General features: G+C 42.0%; 2 protein-coding genes across 3 annotated transcripts in view; both read left to right on the plus strand.

The window, feature by feature from the left end:
- Nucleotides 1-249: 249 nt before the first annotated feature.
- On the plus strand, nucleotides 250-11,027 carry cfap52 (cilia and flagella associated protein 52). 2 transcript variants are annotated; one of them, XM_022765035.1, is made up of 14 exons: nucleotides 250-413; nucleotides 787-986; nucleotides 1,193-1,329; nucleotides 1,468-1,596; nucleotides 1,819-1,918; nucleotides 2,143-2,259; nucleotides 2,681-2,781; nucleotides 2,981-3,151; nucleotides 4,409-4,557; nucleotides 4,791-4,936; nucleotides 5,553-5,704; nucleotides 6,733-6,835; nucleotides 10,227-10,338; nucleotides 10,718-11,027. In XM_022765035.1, exons 1-14 carry the CDS (start codon nucleotides 353-355, stop codon nucleotides 10,897-10,899), a joined length of 1,860 nt encoding a protein of 619 aa, XP_022620756.1. In that variant the 5' UTR covers nucleotides 250-352; the 3' UTR covers nucleotides 10,900-11,027. The 2 variants fall into 2 exon arrangements, with proteins under 2 accessions (XP_022620756.1, XP_022620757.1); XM_022765036.1 differs by having other exon boundaries at nucleotides 10,198-10,338; nucleotides 10,718-10,803.
- A 2,080-nt stretch (nucleotides 11,028-13,107) lies between these two features.
- The window catches only part of usp43 (ubiquitin specific peptidase 43), a 111,264-nt gene continuing 101,176 nt past the window's right edge, over nucleotides 13,108-23,195 (plus strand). Inside the window, exon 1 of the mRNA XM_022765040.1 lies at nucleotides 13,108-13,771. Within this exon, the coding sequence (XP_022620761.1) occupies nucleotides 13,157-13,771 (615 nt within the window). The 5' untranslated portion in view covers nucleotides 13,108-13,156. The remainder of the gene's footprint in view (nucleotides 13,772-23,195) is intronic.

Below are 23,195 nucleotides of genomic sequence, written 5' to 3' on the forward strand. Positions count from 1 at the left end.
CTCTACCAGTAGCACAGACAGTAAAATGTGTCTTTGTTATTGATTCCTCCAGTTTCATCCCCTTGCCTTGCCTAAATGGCTATTTTGAAGTTACTGGCAGTTTGCCTATTAATCTGAAGGTTTTTATGTGCACGCTTTTTAAATTTAGGAAATTTCGACCGCACGTGAAGGCAGCGAAGGCATTTCACCGACCAATGACTGGCCAGTAGAGCCCCAGCTGTTGCTAGGTAACGTCTGTTGTTGAAGAACCATAGATACGGTTGTTTTTTCGGGCAAAATTTGCTTATTGATGAAAATAGGCTGCATCTTAACAATTTAGAGGAAAAAGACTCATTAGATTCAGGTTTCAGCCATGGCTGTTGAAACACACGGCGTGCCTCAACTTGAACTGGAGGCTGTCATCGGGTTCAACGGTGAGTTTTCCTGCAAACGCCTCTAAGTTAATAACTATTATTTGCTAGCTGTATTGTGTGTGTTCGTGAAACATCTAGAATTTCCTTTTCAGTTATGTATAGTGCTATATCGGTTATAGTTGTAGGCTTGGTGACATTTTAAATGTTCCAGATACGTTGTTAAAATTATGTTGAACAGCATTGCTAACTATCTTAAGCTATTGAAAGACCCTACAGTGTACTTGGCTTGATTACCTGTTAAACTGGGAATTTCTAACTGCTGTCTGCTCATCCACATTTTAAAATAAGAGACCATCCATCATGATCTTAAACAGTATCTTTTCTGTCTTAAAACATGGTAGATCTTATGGTATGCTACACTTTGTTTCATTAGGGCATGTGTCTTCTGGCTTGAGAGTCCACCCAGACAAAGAGCACCTTATTTATCCTCTGGGATGCACAGTCATTCTGAAGAGAATCAAAGATGGCAAGCAGGAGTTCCTACATGGACACACAAACAATGTATCTTGCATCTCAGTGTCCAAAAGTGGATTATATATTGCCTCTGGACAGGTCAACTTCATGGGCTTTAAGGTAGCTATAGTTAAGATACATTTTCCATATGTAAAGTTTCTGATATGGATCAGGTTAATTTACTAATTTGCCAATAACTGTCAGTTACCTGTTTAAGTTGTCCTTGTTTGATGTTGTGTGGTACATGTTTTTTGCTCAATATGTGAGTTTGAATCCATTTAAAGTAAGGGATGGCAACACAAATATGTATGTACGTATTTTTCTAGGCTACGGTAATTATCTGGGACTATGCACAGCGAACAATCTATGCCCAGCTGCTGCTCCACAAGGCTAAGGTAGAGGCACTGGCCTTCTCTCCCAATGACAAGTACCTGGTGTCTCTTGGGGGTCAGGATGATGGCAGGTAAACAGCAAGTTTGGTTGGTGCTGTCTAGAGTAAGTTGTGCTTCAATTCAGAAGGAAACATACACAATGTAAATGCACTCAGCTGTACATACTCTCTTTTTGTTGAGTGTGTGAGGTGTTTTCTGTGTGTTTTCAGCATAGTCATATGGAATATTGAGACCCAGCAGGCAATCTGTGGGAGCGCAGCCTCAGCTCACAGTGCTGGACACTGCCTCACTGTGCAGTACTCGAACACAAATGACAACATCTTTGTTTCTGCTGGAAGGTGAGTGACTGGTATCAGTCTATTGCAACTCATGAACATGTATTTTGCATTATTCAGAGGATTCATCATCACATTAAATCTTAATTCGCCTACTTACAAAATTAAAGTAAAAACATCTAAGTATTACTATGTTTACATTCAAAATGTGTCTCCATCATGGTTCCTGTGGTTAATATGGCATGCTGTTAAAGTGTTGTAATATCATTGGACTTTTCTGGGCAGCGGAACATTGCGAGTCTGGGAGCTGGACCTTCCCAACAGGAAGATCAGACCCACAGAGTGTCAGACAGGAAAGCTGAAGAGGATTGTGAAATGTATAGAGGTATGAGAGTCTTTCATTCACACCAACTTGTTTAACCAGCTCATTTTTTTAGGAGATATACAGCTAATAATGTATGAACATTACTAGCAGTTGTGTGCTTGTAGGCACACAAGCACAGCATAGAATGTGATATTACACAGTGATTCTTTCATTTAGAAACTTATAGTACACTAGATATGGTGATATTAGATAGTTTGCTCAGCTTGAATTGTTTATATACGCAGGTCTCAGAGGATGATCAGTTCGTTTTCTGTGGCACCACCAGCGGAGACATCCTGAAAATCAACATGAAGACTGGGCTTCTGAGTGACTGCGGTCCAATTAAAACAAAATACAGCCTGGTAAGTCAACTTTAATTGGGTGCAGTAAAGGTAATTTCAGCTCACTTGCACTCTCCCTGATAGTCAAGTCTATATAGAGCTGATTGAACCATATTCCTGATGGAACGTTCCTTGGGAAATTTATTCAGTGGCTCATGCCATGTTATGAATTTTATTTTATCTGCAGCTGTAATTTCTCCTTTTGTGAATACGTTCCTTTACTACTACTCTCCAGAGTCTTATTTATAGTGTGGGAGCTTTAGTATATACTTCCTGTAAGTAATTCAGATAGCTTGTCAGTATTTGATAAAAACTCACCAGATCTTTGTAGATAGATGGTTCAGCTTGCATCAAAGATCTAGGAATTTGAAAAGTCATATATTCTTGTGTATATAATAACTTCGTAGGTCCATATCTTAAAACTTGTGCCTTTTCTATGTAGGGTGTCAATGCCATAAGGATACTGAAGTCTGGGGACCTGCTTGTAGGCTCTGGATCTGGCACCTTCACTCTGTGTTCCAAGAATAAGTTCAAAACTCTTAAGTGAGTCCTACAACTGTGTCATTTGTGAAATCTCAATTTAAAAATTCAATTTGGTAACAATACATGGTGCTTACAGTTCACAAGCTTTTTTTACACTATAAATAAATATCCAGGCTGCCAGTGTCATGTGAACAGTTTTTCTGTGCTTATTATACAGCGACCTTTATTTACTCCTTTTTTTTCTCTTTACCCACATTAGGGAAGTCCAGCTGGAAAAGGGGGTGACCTCTATTGCTATAAGAGGAGAGGGCCAGCAGTTCTTTGTTGGAACAGAGGCTGCTCAGATGTACCGTTTCAGTCATGTGGACTTCAAAGCTGAACTCATATCCACCAGCCACAACAGTGCTGTCAAGGACGTAGCCATTTGTTTGTAAGTGGGAGACAGACAGTTCAGGGAGACAGAGTCAAAGTCATCAGTCACTAATGACAAAATGTTTACTGTCTCTTAATTCTTTTTATGGTTAGCATCTGGGACCCACCGGAGAAAGTAAAATGGCAAATGTCCTTGTGTCAGCTTTTAAATGTGGCAAGAAATATATATCCTAGATTGATTTAAATTAAGAGAAATGAAACTCCATCATGCTGTTAAAGAATCCCTTTGCCCTAGAGGTAAAGCAGATACATGTATTTATGATGCACAGTTTAAAATCAATCTCGTTTATACTACATTTTGGAGATTAATAGTCAGTTGAAATCATAAGAACCTCTTGCACAATGCCGATACAATGTCCAGTAAACACCAAGAAAAACAGTGTTTAGCGAGATGACGGTTTGAGTTTGTATGGGCATGTGTTGTCTGATGCAACATTTTAAATCTTTTTATCCAACAAAAACATCAGTACGTTTCAAATCTTCCCAAGCTTGATATGAGGCTAAGGTGACACGTGCAAGCAGGCAACGGCACACCAGAAGTGTTACTTATCTTAATTTTGTGTATTTGATTGCCTTAAAGTGAGAGTTAGACAGAGAAAGACAAATCGACATTTCAATAACAGCAATTACAACAACATGTAATTCAGCCAGTTGTAATATTTTAATGCCATGTTTGCTCCCTGGTGTTCTCTACGTTTCCCTCCCAATCACAAATCCTTCCTCTTGTAAGGAAAGTATTATACATACAAGAAAATTATATCCTCTGTGTCATCTACAGTATAGTACAACAAAACAAACACAACCATGGGATTGTACGGGTTGTGTGTTTTTGCAGATGGGTCTTCCTAATATTTAATTAACATTGTGAGCGATAATTCCTAAACCTCTAGTATGTGCAGTTGTATGTCTTTTTTCAGCAAAAAGCTTAAATTCCATTTATATCTCATAATGCATGACTTCAGTACCGCATTGTGCTCACTAGAGGGTGACATATGAACGCCTCATCCATATCACTCCATTATAAGCTCAGAAAAACGTATTGCTTTTAGGTATATTGAACACAGACCTGGATAATGTATTGAATCCAAGTTGATAATGTGAATAATTATATGGATACTTGGTTGCTTTTAACTCACATACCAATATATTATAACAGGTGGTTAAACCTAAATTAACTTAACCATAATTCTACATCTCTCTCTCTCTCGCTCTCTCTCTCCCTCTCTCCATTTTTTGGGGTTTGTATCTCTGCTAGTGGAATATCTGAATTATTTGCAACCTGCTCTGAGGAGGATATCAGGTTGTGGCACATAGACAAGCCCAAAGAGCTGCTGCGCATAACTGTACCCAACATGACCTGCAATTCCCTGGACTTCATGGCCGATGGACACAGCATCATCAGTGGTGAGAGTCAGGGAGAGATGTCTGCAAGAAAGACATTGGAGCTTATTACTACAATGAATATCCTGTTTTTGTTCAGCCATAATTATATTTGTTCATCGGTTACTATATGGCATGAACCAGCAACACTTTTTTCTTAAGTTACCCACTTCCACTAAGATTATACTATTTTATCTACTGAAGCAAATGAATCTTCACAGCAAATATCTTTTTGAGTTGATTTCTCTCTCTTCCAGCATGGAATGATGGTAAGATTCGTGTGTTTGCGCCGGAAAGCGGTCAGCTCATGCTCATCATTCACAACGCTCACAGAATGGGTGTGACGGCCATCGCTGGCACCAGGAACTGCAAGAGGATCGTCAGTGGAGGGGGAGAAGGACAGGTCAGCTGACATGATACATCTCAAATCAATAGCTGTTTAAAAATGTAAATGTAAATGTGTCCTCATCGAGTAAGAGGACAAAGCAACATATTGAAATTCTCCACAATACCATCATAATATTGCATTTTAGAATACCACTGCCCACTAATCTCTCCAAGAGGTCAGCAAATGTCTGCTAGCACTCACTTGGCTACACAACACACAATCTTCTTGACAGTTTCTTTTTTTTTAGTTAAGAAGCCATGTGTTTAAAAATATGAGTTGTTTTTTTGGGTTTTTTTTATAAGTAAATTAACCTTGTTACCCAGCCTACATATTCCATAACTAACAATATAAAAAAAGACCAAACTCAGCAGAGGAAGAAAGATATTTGAACATGTGTGTACATGAACATGTAAGTACTGTCTGGCATGCAGTATAACTGTAGTTTGACAGATTTAAACAGAAGGAGTACTGTGGAAGATCTTTTTCAATAGGTATTTAACTTTGTTTCCATAGTTACATGATTGCATTCCAAATCACTGAAAGAAAGATGAAAGAGTATTTTAATTAAGCATCACATGCATTAAGCATAGTATCCTGTGAGGCTGAATGAATTTGGGTTCACCTGTTGTAGGTGCGTGTTTGGGAGCTGCAGCTGCGCGGCCATCGGCTGCTGGAGACCATGAAAGAGCACAAAGCAACTGTCGCCTGTATCAAAATCAAGAGTGACGACAAAGAGTGTGTTACTGCCAGCTCTGATGGTGCCTGCATCATCTGGGACATAGTGTGAGTAGCCCCTCTGCATACCCAAACACTTGTGTTAACTCCAGAGGCAAGAACATAAATGCACACATTTCACATTGCACATATACAGTATTTATCCTCGTTTTTCATATAATTAGTGAGTAAAATACTCTCTTGAGGATTTCTCATTGATTTTAGTGGTTGTATGAAATCCCATACAACACTGGAAAGCAAGTGTTTTCTCCACTGACTCAAAATTCTACTTCATTAATTAATTCTTAATTCAATCTACAACCTCAAGGTGAATGAATCATAGATTTGACTTTTCTGACACTGTGCTGGGTCTATTTTGCTGAAGGCAGGTAGATTGAAAGGCATGTTATTTGACTTAAAACATCAAATAATCACATAAATCCAGCAGAAAAACTACTGTACATAATTGCTAATGACATGCATAGCTACCAGAAGGAAAATGACAGTGGAATGTGGAGAGTGTTGCCTTAAGGTCCGAGTTGTAATGAGAAAGAAACACTTGGTGTCTGGCTGGTACAGGAGGAATAAAAAGAAACACAGTGCATTCTTTATAAAGAAAGCTTAAAATCCTTTAATCCTTAGGCTTCTTCTGCAAGGAGAATAAAACCTTTAAAAACTCTGATGGTGGTCGTGTTTTTTCACTGTCTATCCTCTTCAATTAATAAATCTGTGGATTAAAGGGTAGCACGGGTTTTCTTTTTTTGGTATGATTACTAATAAGATGATGTTATGAAGAATATTAGACAATAGCCTAAATTAATCTAGATTGGCACCCTGTGTGTGTGTGTGTGTGTTTTGTTTGCATGTGAGTGCACAATACATCTAATAGTTTTTTTTGTGATTTGTAACTATACAGATTGGCTTGTGAGACTTTATTTTGCTGGAAATAAAACTAATTATTGCAGTAAACTGCACTGGGCAGTTTATGGAGTGAGAGCATCTGATTTTTTTAAGGCCATTGCTACACCTGTGAAACTTACTTTCCTCTCTCATTTCCTGTATCCCATCTTCTGGCTCTTCTTTGTCTCCTCCTACAGAAGATTTGTGAGTCTTCAAATGGTGATTGCCAACACACTGTTCAGGACGGTCTGCTACCACCCGGAGGAATATCAGATCATTACCAGTGGCACTGACAGAAAGGTGAGTTTTGAAATTGCAAAGACTTTCTTTCACTCAGTACCCAGTGCAGTTATTATAGTCTGAGAAATCTGCCCACGTTTGCCTTGGTTGGTTTTATACACTGGCATGTAAGAGTTGGTTAGTGAAGAATTCCCTGGGACTCATAACTCAGCAAATCATGCCTCACAGGAAAAAAAAAATGTAGTGATTGTAATGACTGAAAATCCCTCAGGGTGCAAAGAGACTGACACTCATAAAAGTCATAATCAAAATATCTCATTATGCTTTTATTGTTATTATAATCTCCACTCAGTTAGCGTGAGCGAAAAACCTGTCGCTCTGGTCAAGTCAGCACAGAAGAGCACAGTGAAGACTTGTGCCATCACACACACACACTTGCATGTCCATAGTATAGTTTGAAGAGCTTGTAATTTGTTTCTCAGCTTATCATAATTATGCTATTGTGTTAGCTGCTAGTCACCGTGGCAAAAACACCCTTTATGTCTGTTATTTTATGATTAATTATGATTAACTCTGCACCACTAATTTACATAAGGTCAGGAGTTCACAGTGGAAGAATGAAATACTTGTTTCCTTGATTGTGCACTTTATCCGCTCCCCTTGAACCCGGCCACACACTAGACCCATATTGTTGCCTCCCCAGCATGCTGAGAGGTGAGGACAAGTTGTGCTGATTAACACAGTGCTGTAGATGTGCTGAGTGAGCGGAGGGGGGGAGAGAGAGAGTGAGAGCGAGGGATTCATGGAAGGGGGGGAGAGAATAGAGATAGAGGGGAGTGCTGTGGTGTTCGTGCCTTCCTGCGGATGTGCCTATGCCACCCAAGTGCCAGCCAGATCCACCATCTGCTCATCCCAGGACACAGGCGCTCTGTCTGGGAGAACAAATACCAATGCTCTCTCTCTCTCCTCTCCTTACCCCAACCCTTCATCACATCCCAGCATGTCTCTGTGAGTGGATTCAGAGTGAGTACACCAACAGAGCTGAGAGAAAGAGTGAAGGGACAGAGAAAAAAATAGGAAAGGAGGGTGGAGGGTCAGGGAGATGTTGTATTAATGAGATAGAATTTGTGAAAAATGATGATGATTCCTCTTTTGATGGTGAGCTTGGATAACTCTGATAACAGATAGCTTTGTGTGGCTCATTTTGAGTGTATATTAAAAGGATCCATTTGCCATCCATTCACTTTCTGATGCGTATCTGGGGTCGGATCACCGGTGGCACAAGGTCAAACAAAGTAGTCCAGATGTCCCCCTCCCCAACAGCATTTTCCAGCTCCTCCTGGGGGATCCTGAGGCGTTCCCAGACCAGATAAGATATGTAATAATCTCTCCAAGGTGTTCTGGGTCTAGCCTGAGGCCTCCTATCAGTTAGATGTGCCTGGAAGACCTCCAGTGAAAGGCATCCAGAAGGCATCCTAACCACTTGGATGACTTGGAGACTTGGACGTGCTGGCCCTTATCCCAACTGCTTCACACTCTCTTCACACCCTCGGACAAGGCCAAGAGAACCACATCGTCTGCAAATAGAAGGGAGGGAATTAGGAGGAACCCAAACTGGACACACTCCTCCCTCCGGCTGCGCCTTGAAATCCTGCTCATGAAAATCACAAACACGATTGATGGGAGACAGGCTGAGCAGTGTCAACAGTGGGCCTGATGTTTCTGACCTGCTCTTGCTTGCTGCGTGTAATTAATTTACTTGGTGGCCCAATGTCGTGGCTGTGGGCCAGTTTCCCTGGCAGAGGTGGGGGGAAACACAGATGGGCCAAGACAACTCACACAGGTGGGAGCCTCTAATAAGCTGCTGGAATGAGATGAGGAAGGAAGGAGAGGTCGTGACTGTGGCAAGGAGGAAGAGATGGAAGGTGACATGGGGAAGAATAAGGAGGTTACAATAACTTTTGTCGTACACGGATATACAGAATACTGTATATCAGTATTATTTTGATTTCTTATACACTAAGAGAAGCAATGTAGTTGTATTTTTGGAGGCACTTCTTTGTTTGGTGATGGTGGGAAATATAAATGGTTTCATGTTGGCAAACAAACACCTCAGCTGAATCAGTTCGCGTAATCTGAGAAGCTGTAAGCCTTACATTCTGACTATTTGGTGTTCATAATGAACCATTTTCCCCTCTGGTGTTTTCTGAAGTTATCTTTTGCAAAGTTATTTTGTGGAAATATTAATATCAGCAAGCCATTCTATCTGAATAAGCCAATCTGAGGTAGAACAACACTGTAGACTCAAATGACCCCCACAGAAATGTTCCTGCGGCTTAAAAGGGCAGCTTATTGCTTTGAGAATCACTTTGCAGCTCTGAAACTATAAATAACATTTTTTTACCGAACCTTTTGTTCCTCTTTCATTCCACAATAACCAATAGTATTTGATATGTCTGTGTGAGATTACATTTCCCCTCCTGTAATGCATTATAGGCATGGGCACTGCCAGAGAAATGAAATCTTGTCTCAGAGGCTATTCTCATAAATGTTGGTCTTATTCTGAGCAGCTCTGTGTAACATGAACTTTTCCTTTTACACCTAACCAACCTATATAATGCTTCATATGCTCGAATAAGTCAAAGAGTAAACTACTGTATACTTTGTATTGGCATCATCACAGTCAGGCTATATATAGATTTCCCAGTAATTAGGTTTTTAAATTTGGTGTGTAGTGCTTTTAACACTTGATGGACCTTTTGCGATCTGTTAATTATCCTTTGTTTTACTAACTTTGTAATGGCTTCTGGCCTTTGAAACACACCCTGGGACTGAGATCAGTGATAAAGTGCACCACTAAATCTTCAACTAGAGACTCATTCATACAGGATGCCTCAGAAGACAGATTTTAATGATCGGATCCATCTGGCCCCCCCATTTACCTTGCTTTTAAGATCTAATCAGCGTGGTCATATAAATAACAACAAAGAACCCTTGTTAATGTGTGGCACTGTGATGTTTCTGCCGCCTGCGCTATAAATAACTTTAGCTAACAAGTGCCTTTTGTGAGACTTGATACTATGGCAGTTGTTAGGCCCTAGGGATGATTAAATCTCATTTAAATCAGCAAACATACTCTAGTTTCAATAGTGCTGTGTGACAGCTTGATAGAATCTAACCATAGACCTGCTCACTACCTCACAGAGTTAGAATAATAAAGTACTTAATGTAATAGTTTGAGGTCACATATTCCATACCACAGTATGTGTATGATAAAGTAATATCATCTCATCTGATTAGATTCTATTCAACAAAACAGTGAAGACTGGAGAAGACTGTTTGTATCTCCCTCCCTCTTGGACACTGTGTCTTCCATAAACAATGCCGATGATGAATGTACAACACCTGCAACTAAAGTACAGTTTTTTCTGCGTGTTAACGTGTTTCTCAGGTTGTCTACTGGGACGTGTACGATGGCTCTGCCATCAGAGAACTGGAGGGCTCACAGTCTGGGGCCATCAATGGCTTGCACATTTCACACGACGGCAAACACTTTGTGACAGGTATGGCCCATTACACATCTGACACTTCATACATTGCTCGTTTTAGTGATTGTCCCTATCAATATAATTTTACCAAGACTAAATTTGGAATCTTGAAAATCTCTTTTATATGAACATTAATTGTAAGGATAGTAACCATTTTATTCTTGTCCCAGGTTTATTGCTGATGATGCTCATATTCAGATGAAACATGATTGTCCTTTTTTTGGAATTATAGTTTCAGTACAGTACTTTTTAATGAAAGAATTGTATGCTTTGACTTTGAGTGTTTTCAACTCTTCAGAGCCTTTGTTTTCATCTGCTTGACTGACACTACAATGCTTGCTCTGCTCAAACTTCACTCAGAGTATTCATACATTTTTTCCCCTTTTCATGGCAGGTGGAGATGACAAGCTGGTGAAAGTGTGGGACTACACGGAAGGTGTAGTAACCCACATAGGGATAGCTCACGGTGGCAGTATCACCAGCGTCGAGATCTGCTCCAACAACCGCACCTTAGTCAGCACCAGTGCGGATGGAGCCATTCTCCGGTGGAGGTTCCCACACCCTTCTTCTTCATGATGTGACACTAGAAGCCACAGAAACCACCACTCACACACAAATTTATTCAGAATTCTCCCTCTTCTGATTTAGCAAATATTGTCATGAGAATTCAGTAATCTTACGATAACATTGAAGAAGGTGTTTACACTCTGACCAAAAGAAATAAAACATAATAAATATAAATGTAATTTGAAGACGCTTCGATGATTATAATTATATACAACCGTTTCCTTTCAGCAGCAAAAGGACATCATAGAAATAAGTGAAAAGATTACAGAGCAATCTGAGCAATTATTGAGCAATCTGGTATTCCCCACAGCAGGTGAATGGATGGGAAATCATACAGCTACACTTTAAATTAATATAAAATTAAATATCAAGGCACAAAAAACTGTACTTCACATCAAAGAGTCAGCATTATGCTTCTTTAGAATGTTTGAGAACAGCAGAATTAATGGCTTACAACATATACTCTATGCCGATGAAACCAGAATATTTAAAAAGAAGGGTATATTATACCGTACATTAAATGTATACTTTTCTCAGATATGATTCCTCTCTCTGCTACAGTAGAGACAAAGAAGAGGCCCAGATTCTTGGCACTTAAACACGTGGCTGCTGTCAGCTAATCTATCAACAGCGATTCCCTGAAGGATACTGGTTAAGGAGGGAGGCAACGTACAACAGAAAGCCTCTCTGGCTGTGTCTGATCTGAACCCTTTCTCCTCACTGTTCTTCAAAATGGCTAATCTAAATAATTAATAACTCACCCCTGCTTCCCCCCAGTAAAATAACAAACCTGCAGTATAAACCAAGTCAGCAAAAACATTCCTGGATCAGTAAAATAGGGCATCTCTGTCCTTGCCCTTTTCCACCCCTGCTTACGAACAGAGGACGACTAAGGTACAAGTAAGTGAAAAGAAAAAAAAAAACACATCAACTCACAGTTTTACACAGAATTTGTTTATTTGATATGATGCTAAACCATGTGTGCATGTTTCCTAACAATGCTGGAATAACAGCATCAGGGACATCATGGAAATATTGGATGAGGCTCTGACTATCTATTTCAATAAATCAGCACATCTGGCCCCACTAAATCCAATCTTTAGTACTGGTGAGCTGTGAAATTAAGCTTCAGATGATTAGAATCGGAATATAGCACAAAAGATGCCGGATCCCTTTTGAAAACCAGGACTGTGCATTACATATCTGACCAAATGCTTCTGCAATATCCATTTCACTCACTTTGTAGAGCTTCCAGAGTATAGGAGCAGCAGCAGCATTATAATGTGCATGGAGACAGTGGCCGCGCTATTTATGGGATACATCTGTCTGTAAACGCTGGTGGGATGTAGACAAGGTGTTTTAATAGCAGGATAGACAGCCTCTTAACCAGCAACACAAACATGCATAGAGCAACATTATTAAGTTACCCCAAAACATGTGATCCTAAAATTCCTACTTTGAGACAGTGCATGTAGATATTTTAGGGACTTGTTTTATAGGTGGCCATGGAGAAGTTTAGGGATCATTGGTCTTGTGTGTATTTAATGAGCCCATGCTCTTACTATAAAGCCATATCCTAAAAATGCCAGACATAGTTTCTTCCACAACCTCTGAAGATGTTAAGGTGGTGTTGTGGTTGGTCCTACAGGGGGCAGTTGAAGGCTACAGTGCTTGTCACCACAACTTCCTCGTTTCCAGTGTAATAATGTAAAGTTACCGTCCCAGTAACACCGCGTGGCTGTCTGGACAACGATCTCCTGTTCACAGTATACACCTTCTTATTGTGACAAACTATAAGCATTGTAATCCAGGTTAATTCAATTCATGTGTTAGGGGCGGGCCTTTGAGACGGTCCTTCAGAATAGAGACTTTGTAGCTCCGTAGACAGGAGAGAAGAGGAGGAGGGAGGGTGGAATAGTGGTGGTGAGAGATCCAGAGCCGAGAGCCATCGATGAGGAAGTGTAATTGAACCTGTGATGTGGAGGGAGGGAAGCAGCTCATCTCTGTAGTTCCTGGAGAGAGCGTCACCCATCTAAACGCGCAGACTGGTGAAAACAACGTACTGGGGAAAAATAGCGGGATGCCAAGGGAATGAAGTCAGTAATCATGTGCCTTATTGGCACCGCATCGGTGCCACCACAGCGGTGAGGTTTGTGGAGAGAAGGAAAGAGGAGGAGGAGGAGGAGGAGGGGTAGACAGCCTGGCAGACAGGTGCGACTCCACAGCCTGTTTCATTTTCTCTCGGTCCCAGTAAGTTCATAGCGCCATGGATACCCGCAAGGAAAACAAGGTAAGAAAACAACCCATGAAACCAAAATCCACAACGCGAAAGGAGAAGAAATACAAGACCGGGAGGTTTATCAGGAGGAAATCGCTGCGATCTTTTGGGAATTTCATGGGAAGGATCCTTAAAACTTTGGGCACTTTGGCGCACTTTGGCGACGCGGAACCGCCAGACGCGGAGGACGACGACGGCGGCTTCGGCCAGAGCGCTTCGGGGGGTTTCAAAGAGGACTGCTCGCAGATCTTCAGGGAGGGAACCGTGAAGAAGAGCTCCACGGCGTCCTCCTCTCACGGCTCGGTGAAAGAGAGGCTGTCGTGGTGCTACGGTGACAAGACCCCCGGGGTGCTGGGACTGAAGAACCACGGCAACACCTGTTTCATGAACGCCGTGGTTCAGTGCCTCAGCAACACGGACCTGCTGGCCGAGTACCTCGGGCTGGAGCAGTACAGGTCGGACGTGTGCCACGGGAGGGTGAACGGGGAGGTGAGAGGAGAGGAGCCGCAGAGCGCCAGGGGAGAGGTGACCGAGCAGCTGGCGTCGCTGGTTCGAGCGCTGTGGACACTGGAGTACCAGCCTCAGCTGTCTGTGGAGTTCAAGGTGAGGACAGAGAGAGGGCGAGAGATGTCGCTGGTTTTATTTAAGTTGTACGTGTTAAAATCTATAGATTTCACTCAGTTGTCAGGGCTGTTTTTCAAGCTAAAGTTGTGCCACTGAGGGGGCGTGACATCATTTGAGTTGATTTAGTTTTTCCCCAACAAGTTTCCCATAATTTCCTCTTGGGAATATTTGCCAGTATTGCAGTTAAACACGTGTTTCCTTAAAGAGTGCCAGTACTTTATAATTACTTCAATGGCTGTGATATTTCAACTTCAGATAGGTAGATAAAGGCAAAGCTGCATTCCCACCTTGACGAAGCATGCATGGCACCCAGGGGCCCTGAAACCCACCAAGTAAACTGTGTGTCAATTGGTTTTTGATTTTTCATTAACTGCAGTTTTGTCTGGGAATGTGCTCTTCTAAAGCACAATAAAGCCACTATCATAGGGCCGTAAGTCATTTTTAAATCAAATTACCACAAACTAATTGACAGACAGCAAACCACAGCCACCAGGTACTATTCTCAAGCACAAGACTGCTGCTGGGTTTCTGGGTACTTGGAGGAGGCATGGACATATTTTACACACACACACACACACAGAGAGACAGGGTTAGTAGGAGATCAGCAGGAAAATTGTGCCGCAGGAACACCTGCAGGTTTCTTCAGCCTTGGCTAAAGAGATGTTATTATCTTCAGGTTAGATTACTTATACACATTCTTCCCACAGAATCTGCCTGGTTACTTGCTGAACTGTTTTATTTGCCTCAGCACACAGTCATTAATTGGCTTTAGTGCAATGAAATGCCAGGTTTTTGTGAGGTAAAAAAAAAAAATGAGACCAAGATAAATCATTTCAAAACTCTTTCCACCATTTTAATGTGACCTATAAACCTGTACAATTCAATTGAAGAACAAACTGAAATGTTCAGAATTAACTAATCACATTCAAACTCATGTTAAATAGTAGTCAGTGCACACCTGCCATCAATTAAAGTGACTGATTAACCCAAAATAAAGTTCAGCTGTTCTAGTAGGATTTTCCTGACATTTACTTAGCTGTATCTTACAGCAGAAGCATCAAGTATCAAAAGGGTCTCATTGTTGAAAGTTATGAGTCAGGAGAAGGGTACGAAAAGAGTTTCCAAGGCATTAGACATACCATGGGACACAGTGAAGACGGTCATTAACAAGTGGAGAAAATATAGCACAATGGGTGCATCACGAAGAACTTGACTTCCCTCCAAAATTGATGAAAAGACAAGAAGAAAACTGTTCAGGGAGGCTGCCAAGTGGCCTACAGCAACATTAAAGAAGCTGCAGGAATTTCTGGCAAGTACTGGTTGTGAACTACATGTCACAATAGTCTCCTGTATTCTTCATATGTCTGGGCTAAGGATTCGGAAACCTTTTCATATGAAGAAAAACATCCAAGCCTGGCTAAATTTTGCAAAAACATACATCAAGTCTCCCAAAAGCATGTGGGAAAATGTGTTGCGGTCTGATGAAACCAAGGTTGAACTTTCGGGCCATAATTCCAAAAGGTGTATGTTTGGCAAAAACAACGCTGCACATCACCAAAAGAACACGATACCCACGGTGAAGAGTGGTGGTGGCAGCATCATGCGTTTGGGATGTTTTTCTTCAGTTGGAAACTGGGGCTTCAGTCAAGGTGAAAGGAATAATGAACAGTTCTGAATACCGGTCATTTTTGGCACAAAACCTTCAGGTGTCTGCTAGAAAGCTGAGGATGAAGAGGAATTTCACTTTTCAGCATGACAACGACCCAAAGCATGCATCCAAATCAACAAAAGAATGGCTTCACCAGTAGATTAAAGTTTTGGAATTGCCCAGCCAGAGCCCAGACCCGAATCCAATTTGGAAATCTGTGGGGTGACCTGAAGAGGGCTGTGCACAGGAGATGCCCTCGCAATCTGACAGATTTGGAGCGCTTTTGCGAGGAAGAGTGGGCAAATATTGGCAAGTCAAGATGTCCCATGCTGATAGACTCCTACCTAAAAAGACTGAGTGCTGTAATAAAATCAGAAGGTGCTTGAACAAAGTATTAGTTTAAGGGAGTGCAGACTTATGCAACCACACAATTTTAGTTTTTTATTTTTATTTCCCCTAAAAGGTTTCAATTTGTTTTTCAATTGAATTGTACAGGTTATAGGTCACATTAAAGGTGGAAAGAGTTTTGAAATGATTTATCTTGGTGTCTTTTTTTTTTTTTTAAATTAACATCACAAAAACCTGGCATTTTACCAGGGGTGTGTGGACTTTTTATATCCACTGTATATCAGGAGGATCTTGTGACATTTACTACCACTACAGTCTGCATTGGCAAAACAAATATTTGAATAAACACGCGAGGTGTGCACTTCATTGAATGTGGTTCAAAGGGCAACGGTCAACCTGTGCGTTTCCCGTTTCCGTGAATAAAGGCGCACAGGTTGTTTGTGTATTTTAGCCGAGACCATTTGTCATCTGACGGAGTAATAAACAGAAAGCGCCTCGCCACTTTGCCTCACAGCATCAACATTTTATTATTGTTTGTTGAAGCAGTGGTAATTTTATGTGTGCATGCCATGTGGTTACTGATTACACGCAGGTTGCACTGTCTCCACTTGACTTCAGGTGGTTTGCATGCATTCCCCGACTGTCACGTGGAGGGAGGGGGAGTCACGCATTCCTGTCTTATTTACACAAACCGTTAAATGTATGTGATAGCAGTGGAGGCTACATTAGACGTACGCCATTACCTGTAGCATATCAGGAAATTAAAATCAATAAGTGGTCACACACTGAGACACGGAAGTCTTCCCGCTGCTGTAGTCACTCGTGGCTGCTTTGAACCAGGGCAGCAGGGCCTCCAGCCTTCCCTCTGGGCTTATTGGATGACAGTCAACCAGCAGGCTTACTGGGTTAGTAACTACTCTCTTGCATCAACAGCCTAGGGGAAGTTATGGGGGGGGCACAAAAACACACAATCGCACAGGCTTACACTTGGGGAAGACAGAGTGGGATGTCATCCATGATAGAAAAGGTTGATAGTCACGACAGTGACTTTGGATGGGAGCTTTGTTCCTCACCTACAACCACGAGTTCATGATAAATTAATGACATGTGTGAGAGCAAGTGCAGGGTATTCCAAAGCTGTAAGGGAAAGGCAATGATTAATACAGAAGAAGAGCTTGATGCTGTTTTGATCTGAAAGGGGGGGATGGTGTTATGGATCATTAATGCTGAGCACCTGCATGCATGTTAGATTTAAAGAAAGGATTTCAAACTCTTGTCACATGCAGCTTCACTTAGGGAGTGTCTGCTTACTTTAGAAATAATAGGAAGTGTGTGATGAGAAAAACATGAAGTCACACAGGGTTTTGAAAGGCATTTGGGTGTGGATTAGCGACTTTCAGTGGAGAAATTAGACTTAATACTTGATGTATTTACCCTTGTTGAACTGGGACTTGGTTTTCAAGACACCTGTTTTGCATGCTGTGCCAGATATGTGAAAAAAAATATACTGAATCTTCATGGGCCGTCATACTGGTTTCATATAACCTTTGTGTTAAAATGGGTTAAAATAGTGGTTGATACCAGTCACTGTAATGTCCACCTAGTGGAAGGAAAGAGAGAATATTAGCCCTTGAACTAAATGTCTGAATGTGCTGCCCTGTGTTGTTTATACTGAGGTATTCGATCTTTCCTCTATTTTGCTCTAATACCCCTCATCATGGCTGCATGCAATGGAGGGGGGGGGGGGGGGAGAAAGCATGTCCTTCACTCCCCTTTTCTCGCCTCGCCCCATTGCATCAACACAGTGATTTGTGTCTGTCTGCTCATCCCAGGCTGAAGCAGAAGAGAGGATGTTTACTGTAGCAAGTGCATTCGGCCTGGAAAAGGAGAATGCCCCCCGCTGAGACGCCTCCAATGGTGTGCACTCAGAGGAAGGGGGGGGGGGACATTGCTGGTAAACAAAACTTATCGTCCCTCCTGTGATCCTCACAGGACCCCTCCCTCCCTCCTATCAGAAAAAGGGACAGACAGCTTTGACAACTGGTTATTTTTGCAAATTTTTCCAGGCTTAAAGAGAAGCACTGGGAGAAGGGGTGAAAAAGTACTTTTTCTAACTTCTAACTCCTCTAACTTTTTTTTTTTTTATGTTGGGATAGGAGTGTGCAGGGATCATGGGCCTGTCAGTGGAATTCATAATTTCTCAACTGATGATACCAGACTGACCTCGGGCTTTTCACAAAGATACAACAGGGTATTTAAATGTTGGGTGCATCTTCCTGAAAAAGTTTGACTTGGAGTTTTGTTTTACTTCCTTTGCCTTTTTGACTAGTCAAAGTACAGTATGTGCCTGTTATACTCCGCGCTGAGTAAACATTCGAAATAAAGAATACATGTAAAATTCATATTCATCTACCATATAATGCCATAAGGTCTTTGTCCCAAAATCACAATACTTTCACAATTCTTTGCGTTAAAAGTTGACTTTTGTGAATCACTAGGCCGTGGTTGTGTTTTATTAAAAAAAAGTTATCTTTTCACTTTCATATGTCCTTTATTCCTCAGTGGATAGTATAGATGAGTAAAGAGAAGGTTGTCCCCCTGCCAGCCCTCCTTAGATTCCTATAACTGTATGTTAAAAGCCACATCATGAATCTGAATGTTGAGAAATGTGCTCCCAAATGCAGCTAAATGACAGTGATCAGCCTAATGGAGGTGCCGTATTTAAAGGTCAAACATTTCCAACTTTGCCATAACTGCCTCGCTACACATTTGATGTTGATGAAATCGGGAGGGATGAAGTGTCCTTTTTATTGGTTGGTACCAAAAGTTGTCTACATCAATTTAACTCGATGACGGAGCGAGCTCTCTCCTCTTGCTGCTTTACACTCCTGACCTAAAGGATTTAACGACACAGTAACTACTTTTAGAAGTTGTAGCGAGGAGCCCAGGATTCATCTTTTTACGCTTGACAGGATGCAGCTCTGTAAGGCCAGAGGAGCTCAGCCGGGAAGATGAAGCCTGGTGCTTTAAGTAGTCTTGTTTGTTCTGGGAGTGCAGGAAGTGTGTGACAGTGAGGCAGAGCGCTGAGACTGATGGTTTGTTTGTCTTCTCTTGTCTCTGCTCTCCTTCAAGAACCACTCTTATTCTCACTCTCGGTGCTGAAAATGTTTAAGTGTTTGTAGACAGACACACATGCACATAGCAGTCAGGATATGTGCCACCTGGACTCTCTGTGCTGAATTTGCACAGTGGGGCTGCTTCTCATTTCAGTTTGATTGCAGTGCTTTTTCAATGGAGCAGATGGGGGACAATTTTTTTTTTTTTTGGAAGATTTCAGCAGTGTAAACAGTTTGAGGCTACCTCTATTGCGCGCCTTAAATCACACAATAGATATAATGCGGCGTGCAGCAGGATGTATGTCTCAGCTGTTGAAATGAATGTGAAGTAATAATACTTTAAACACTTCACCCCACACTTATAAAACACAAGCTAGACCACTTACAAGTACTGTAGCAGAGCCACCATATGCTGTTTGGAAGCAGCATGCATTCCCACGACACAGTGAGCCACACTCCATTGTACCTACACCGCTGTGACGAAAAAGCAATAAAGACAGACAAGGAGCAGTGTGTCTGTGCTGTTTTCTGTGTAAGAACTGCGATATTAGACCATTTTCCTCCAGGTTTAGTATCCCTCCCATGATTTATGTACCAAGCCTGGACGACACAGTGTGGGAAGCCATGGGAATAAATCAATCTTTACTGTTCCGGGGTGTGAGACTACCATCACCCAATCATGGAGGACAGTCCGGGATGACTTTCCTACTTTATCTCAGTGATGGGAGACGCACTGAAATAGCATATATGTTCATACAGCTGATGATGGCGTGACAGATACGGCCTCCTAGACTCTCAGTCGTGCGCACAGTAGCGTATTTACAGCCTCAGCTGTGAATCCTCTGAGTATCAATTTCTCAGTTTCAGCAGAGCCCAGGGGCTGTAAACCATTCAGAGGCGATTATTTCCATCACATCTCATCCCTTCTTATTTCTTACTGATCACCTATAAATCCTACGCTGGGGACATCTGCGGACATGCTGGCTTTGTTTGGTGTTGACGTGCTGGCACCTTTATTGAGGGATTTCCAAGCTTCTCAGAAATTATAGCGCTTAGATTTGTCATCAAAAACAAACCCTGCCTGTTGTCTGCTGTTTTCCGGAGGTGAATCCAGTGTGGCCTTATAGCAAGACACAGGAAGGAGTAGGCTGGATTAGTTGAGACTGGGAAAGATGGTAGGAGGAGAAGGAAGGGAATGACAGGTGCTACACATTGAAGAGAGGCGCACGTGTGTGTGTGTGTGTGTGTGTGTGTGTGTGTGTGTGTGTGTGTGTGTGTGTGTGTGTGTGTGTGTGTGTGTGTGTTTTTTTTTCCAAGGGTACCTGACAGCCTGAGCTCAGCTGGGACTGATTAGTGAAGGGAATTGTTCTCATATGATAGGGAGGAAAGAAAAACAGAAATAATGGAACAAGAGGAAAAAAGAAAGAGGACCGTGAGGTTGTGTTAGTGTGAGGGAGGGAGAGAGAGAGACAGAGAGAAGGGATGGATGAAAACACAGCACGAGGGGAGAAAGAGTGGTATAAGTGGAGGCTGTAAGTGATGACTGCCCTGTGCGTCCGGTCTGTTCTGACAGCAGAGGTGAGCCGGCAACACCAGGCCGCTGAAAAATGAAACAGTAAATGGAGCAGCCTGTAATGACGGATCCTATCCAGCCACATTCCAGCCACACCTGCGGGGGTGGGGTGTGGGGTGGAGTGTGTGTGTGTGTGTGTGTGTGTGTGTGTGTGTGTGTGTGTGTGTGTGTGTGTGTGTGTGTGTGTGTGTGTGTGTGTGTGTGTGTGTGTGTGTGTGTGTGTGAAAAAGAATAGTGTGTGCAGCTCCTCTTAAGGTTATGCCTTGTCATAATTTGTCCTGATTTGTCAGTATCATTCTCTGTCTCTGAGGAATCCAGGCAGGCCTGTTTGGCAGGCTGGACCACGATGAGGTGAGGTGGTGTAAATAGGTTTTTTAGGGAGAGAGAGGAGGGCCATTTGCTTGATGTATGTTTATAGTAAATTCCTGGCCTGCCAGCACTCTGATCCGTCATTGTTTACAGAGTAGGAGAATGGAGGTGTGGAGGAGGAGGAGGAGGAGGAGGAGGAGGGTGCGAGGGGGTAATGGTGTGTGAGGTGAAGCAAAGGTAGCAGGATAGGACACTAAAACAGACATCTGGGTGTGGAAGCAGAGTGCTGCCCTGCCTCTGCTGACCGCTGCGAGGTCATGACCCCTTCCGTAGAGATTGTGCAGGTTTTATGGCTGTCATCTGTCATTCTGTTATCTTATATTCGCCTTTTGATGATTTCTTTGTTTGTGGAAAGGCCAACAGCCTTCGATTCTTTTGTTTTGTTCCCTTTTGCTAAGTTGAAAAATCTTCCCCCAGAGAAGCAGAGCCCGATCTCCTGTTGGGCCCAAAAAAAATGATCTGAGACCAAACCTAATTATTTTCTGTAACTGTGTGTTTCTAACACAACTTGGTCTTTTGATGGAGAGGAGTTCCAGTTTAGTAATTGCAGGTAGGAATCGGGTGTCAACAGTAGTTATTCATATACTTCCTGAAATCTGTTCAGTTGAAATAAAGTAAATAGCCTACAAATCCTTGTTTCACATGCTCTTAATTTGATGATGAGCAAAGTCAATAAATGAAACAAAGGTTGCTTCAATTAAGAGAAAAAAAATTCTATCTCAACCCACCACATAAGGTCAGGCCCAATCGGTTGTGGGCTGAGAATCAGATCCTTTGTCTAGACCAGATCAATAGCTCTTACACAAAGTTCTGTGTTCCCCCAAAGTTGACCCCTCCACCCACCTTCATCCTCTCCTTGACTAGCTCTGAAGTGTTTGCTCAACAAACACTTAAGATCCCACCAGAGCTGTGCTCAGGTCAGCTGCAGAGGAACTCAACATTTCAACCTATTTGCTTTTCTCTTCTGTGTATCTCCAGCACTCCTAAGTCTCAAGAATTTTCTGTCTTTCTTTCTTTCATTTCTCCCTCTACAAGAAATCAATTAAAAAAAAAAAAAAAAAAAAAGACTTGATGCTTGGGAATACAACTTTGCTACTTTGCCAAATCTTTTTCAGTGCCTTTGAGGCTGTGTGGTACATTTCACCAGAGATGCTCTGAGAGACAAAACTGTAAACAGAAATCAAAGCGATGAGCAAAACTGCCATTCCCAGCTGTGACACACACACACACACACACACACACACACACTCAAATGGAGAGAAAAGTGATGGGGAGAAAACAGCAGAGATGAGGCCAGTGCAGAATTCACACACTCATCTTAATGAAGTCGTAACCTCGTCATGTCGTCAGACTCATCCAGGTTCTTGTAACCTTGGAAACCCTCCCTCTTGTCCTTTTGTGTTCCCCCACCCCGCCCCCTTATTTTGTTGTAAGCTTTGACAAACTGTGCTATTTTCTCACTTTTCATTTCTGGGCCAACTACAACTACTCCGTCGTATCGATAGTGAGACAGAAAAACACTCGTGGGTCCGTTGTTGAAACTCCGCCAGCATTCCTCTTTCACACCGCTCCCGCTCTCCATCTGTCCCTCAACCCTCCATCCCCCGTCAGTGCTTCCTCATAGTGATGAAGCTCATTAGCGCGCCATCTCCGTCAGATGGGGGTGGGGAGGGGGTAGTGGGGTGGGCTGGGGATCACCAACCGTGTTTATATTTAGATACTGGTACACTGCAGGTATGATGTGGTGATTTTTAATGAGGTGTGGAGCAGAGCCTGGATCCTGTCAGTCACACGCAGAGAAGGGAGAGCGATGCAGAGTCGGAGAAGTAGCCGCCTAGTTTAGTGTTAATGCTGTCATTAGTTTGGTCTGTCATTTTCTCCATCCGACTCATAAACTCATAACTCTTTCCTCATAATTGAATTAGACAGACTGACTTTTTTTTTTTTTTCTTGTAACACCTGTCAGGTTTAAGGAGATCCTTTGTGTGACTCATGAATATGTTCAGAGAACATTTTCTTAAGATGTCATTGGGCTCCACAAATGGCTCCTACTGATACTGATGTATCTGATTATTTATTTTTATTTTTTTCACTGATGTGGTTACACTGCCAAAAATAGCAGTCTGGGCACATATTAAATAACATTACTAAATAAAAAAGAGGATGAAGTAAATTTCTCAGTGCTAAGTAAGAGCAACAGTTTCTGGAGTAATCTGCTTTATTCTGATGTTTGTATTTTCTTGAAACAAGTGAAACTCTACTGACCATGTCTTTGGAAAAGGAGGATTTTCAGACGTCAGTGGTGCAGTTGAATCTGAATTTAGTATAAATGGCTTGTCAGGGCTTGTC

The sequence above is a fragment of the Seriola dumerili genome, unplaced genomic scaffold (assembly GCF_002260705.1).
Source record: "Seriola dumerili isolate Sdu_G_001 unplaced genomic scaffold, Sdu_1.0 BDQW01000621.1, whole genome shotgun sequence".
Classification (NCBI taxonomy): Eukaryota; Metazoa; Chordata; class Actinopteri; order Carangiformes; family Carangidae; genus Seriola; species Seriola dumerili.